The following is a 2,975-nucleotide window of genomic DNA, read 5'->3' on the forward strand; positions in this document are numbered from 1 at the left end:
AGGCGGAACCTGGGCCGCACCCCCAATTTTCCTGGCCCAGAAGCACCAGATTTCCATCCATTTCGCGTTCCGAGTTCCACGACACGGCGGCGAGACACGGCGCGAGGCATCCAGCGCCTCACGATTCGGCCCTCGCCCTCGCCTAATCCGTGGCCCTCCCCTTATCCCCCAAATCCAATCCTCACCCTTCTTCTCTAGATAAGCGAACCCCTCGTCCCCCTCTCGCCCCCTCTCCCTATCCATCCCTTCCATCCTCTCCCCCGACCCCGCGCACCCGCGGCAGCTCCCCCCTCCCGCCTCAGAAGCCGCCTCCATGGCCTCCCTCGCCGCCGCCTCCGCCTCCACGGCGCTCCTCTTCCCGCCCTCCACCTCCTCCTCCAAGCCCCGCCTCCCGCTCTCCACATCCCTCGGCTTCTCCGCGCCCGCGCGGTCACGCCGCACGGCGGCCGCGGCGGCGGGGAGCTCCGGCAGGCGCCCGGGGCTGCTCGTCGTGCGCGCCGCCAGGGGCAAGTTCGAGCGGAACAAGCCCCACGTCAACATCGGCACCATCGGCCACGTCGACCACGGCAAGACCACCCTCACGGCCGCGCTCACCATGGTGCTCGCCTCCGTCGGGGGCAGCGCGCCCAAGAAGTACGACGAGATCGACGCCGCCCCCGAGGAGCGCGCCCGCGGTATCACCATCAACACCGCCACCGTCGAGTACGAGACGGAGACGCGCCACTACGCGCACGTCGACTGCCCCGGCCACGCCGACTACGTCAAGAACATGATTACCGGGGCCGCCCAGATGGACGGCGCCATCCTCGTCGTCTCCGGCGCCGACGGCCCCATGCCGCAGACCAAGGAGCACATCCTGCTCGCCAAGCAGGTCGGTGTCCCCAGCATTGTTGTTTTCCTCAACAAGAAGGACCAGGTCGACGACGAGGAGCTGCTCGAGCTCGTCGATCTCGAGGTCCGCGAGCTGCTCACGGCCTATGAGTACGATGGTGACAATGTGCCAATCGTCTCCGGCTCTGCACTCAGAGCGCTCGAGGCCCTCATGGCCACCCCTGGCCTCAAGCGTGGGGATAACGAGTGGGTGGATGGCATCTTCTCCTTGATTGATTCCGTGGATACCCACATCCCTGTCCCGCAGAGGCAGACCGACCTCCCCTTCTTGCTCGCTGTTGAGGATGTCTTCTCCATCACTGGTCGTGGTACAGTTGCCACTGGCCGTATCGAGCGTGGCACCGTCAAGGTTGGGGACCCAGTCGACCTCGTGGGCATCAGGGAGACCCGCAATGCCACCGTCACTGGTGTTGAGATGTTCCAGAAGACCATGGATGATGCCATTGCTGGGGACAATGTTGGGCTTCTGCTCCGTGGTATGCAGAAGGAAGACATTGAGAGAGGCATGGTGTTGGCAAAGCCCGGTTCCATCACGCCACACACCAAGTTTGAGGCTGTTGTGTATGTGCTCAAGAAGGAGGAGGGTGGCCGGCACTCCCCATTTTTCCCTGGTTACCGTCCGCAATTCTACATGCGGACTACTGATGTCACGGGGAATGTGACAAACATTATGAACGACAAGGATGAGGAGGCAAAGATGTGCATGCCGGGTGACCGTATCAAGATGGTTGTGGAGCTCATCCAGCCTGTGGCTTGTGAGCAGGGAATGAGGTTTGCCATCCGTGAAGGTGGCAAGACCGTCGGTGCCGGTGTCATCAATAATATCATTCAGTAATGTGGATGGAGGATATCCACCGTGAGAATTTTCCTCATTTACTCTTTTGCGAAATGCTATGTAGTTGTTATTATGCGTTTAGGGAAGGCTCTTGTGAAATTGTAGTATGGCACATTTTTCTTCAAGTGAAATTGCATACTTTGTAGTATTCACGACAAAGATACATCTTGATCTGCCATCTGTCGTTATGTCCTTGACTGCTGGCCATTTTGTTTTCCTCTTGTTGATATGCTTGAAGATGATTCATTATTCTTGTGAGCTTGATGCTGCAGGGACTGGTTGAGTTGGAGGTATACGGTTATAGCTTACTTGTTTACTGCTTCAGATGTATGCTTGCTTGACAGATTTATCTTAATCTTGAAGCTATCTTTGGTAGTTCATATTGATTTTCAGCTGGTTAGCAGCTTAACCTGCAGCAATCATGTGTGTGTTCATCTTTTTCAATGCAAAAACAGTTTCGTGTTATAGCAAGGCGTGCTCATCATCGTAGTTCATATTGGTTTTCTGCTGGTAGCAACTTAACTTGCTGCAATCATCATGCGTCTGCTCATCTGGGTTAAAAAAGTAGTTTCGTGTAAGGTTATGTTACAAGGCTTGCTGAATTTTTGGTCAGTGTGCTGTAGCAATTCTTACCATTTCAAGGTGGTCATCTCAACCTATGCACTTCTAATCATAACAATCTGTTGCGTGCATGTTTCCGGGCAGATGTGCTGCTTCCGGATGTTTCGTTTTGTTACGTGTGTTCCAAAATGCAGACTCGATCTTTTGTACCTGTCTTGTGGTGCAGTTCCAGTTTCTAATAATGCCTCTTGTGACATCCGCATGGTTGATTTGAACTCCATTAACATCACCCAGTGTTTTATAGTGGAGTAACATGCTGTGTAGTTGTGACTGACGCTGGTCTAGCATTATAGAGAAGACCAGCCACAGGTTCATGAAGCAGGGAGTAGCAGCTGGGAACTAAAGTCGCTCAAGAATTGTAAGGTGCTAATCTCTTTTTAGCAGCAGGATATGCAGTGTGAGTATGGTCAGCAAAATGGACATGTACCTGGAGTCGCTTCTCATCCTGGCTGTTTTAAGGGAAAGCCAGCCCTGGATGTTTTGTCCCCAATTAAACAAAACCGTTTTGATGTGCATAAATGTGTGGAACCTCCTCTGGGCTAAAAGTGAAGGGGGCTCTACCTTTTGGAAGAGCATTACTTGGGCATTAGCAGCTGCAAAAACTTTTTATAGATGGAAACTAGGTGAT

The 2,975-nt window shown here is 53.8% G+C and overlaps 1 protein-coding gene across 1 annotated transcript; it reads left to right on the forward strand.

The window, feature by feature from the left end:
- The first annotated feature begins 224 nt into the window (after positions 1-224).
- Positions 225-1,885, forward strand: LOC123144695 (elongation factor Tu, chloroplastic). Its single transcript, XM_044563906.1, has one exon. It carries the CDS (start codon positions 314-316, stop codon positions 1,724-1,726), a length of 1,413 nt encoding a protein of 470 aa, XP_044419841.1. The 5' UTR covers positions 225-313; the 3' UTR covers positions 1,727-1,885.
- Positions 1,886-2,975: the final 1,090 nt, after the last annotated feature.

Source organism: Triticum aestivum, chromosome 6D (genome assembly GCF_018294505.1).
Source record: "Triticum aestivum cultivar Chinese Spring chromosome 6D, IWGSC CS RefSeq v2.1, whole genome shotgun sequence".
NCBI lineage: Eukaryota > Viridiplantae > Streptophyta > Magnoliopsida > Poales > Poaceae > Triticum > Triticum aestivum.

Excerpts from the sequence above, each read along its gene's own strand:
- LOC123144695 (XM_044563906.1), top strand. The coding sequence starts at position 314 with ATGGCCTCCCTCGCCGCCGCCTCCGCCTCCACGGCGCTCCTCTTCCCG.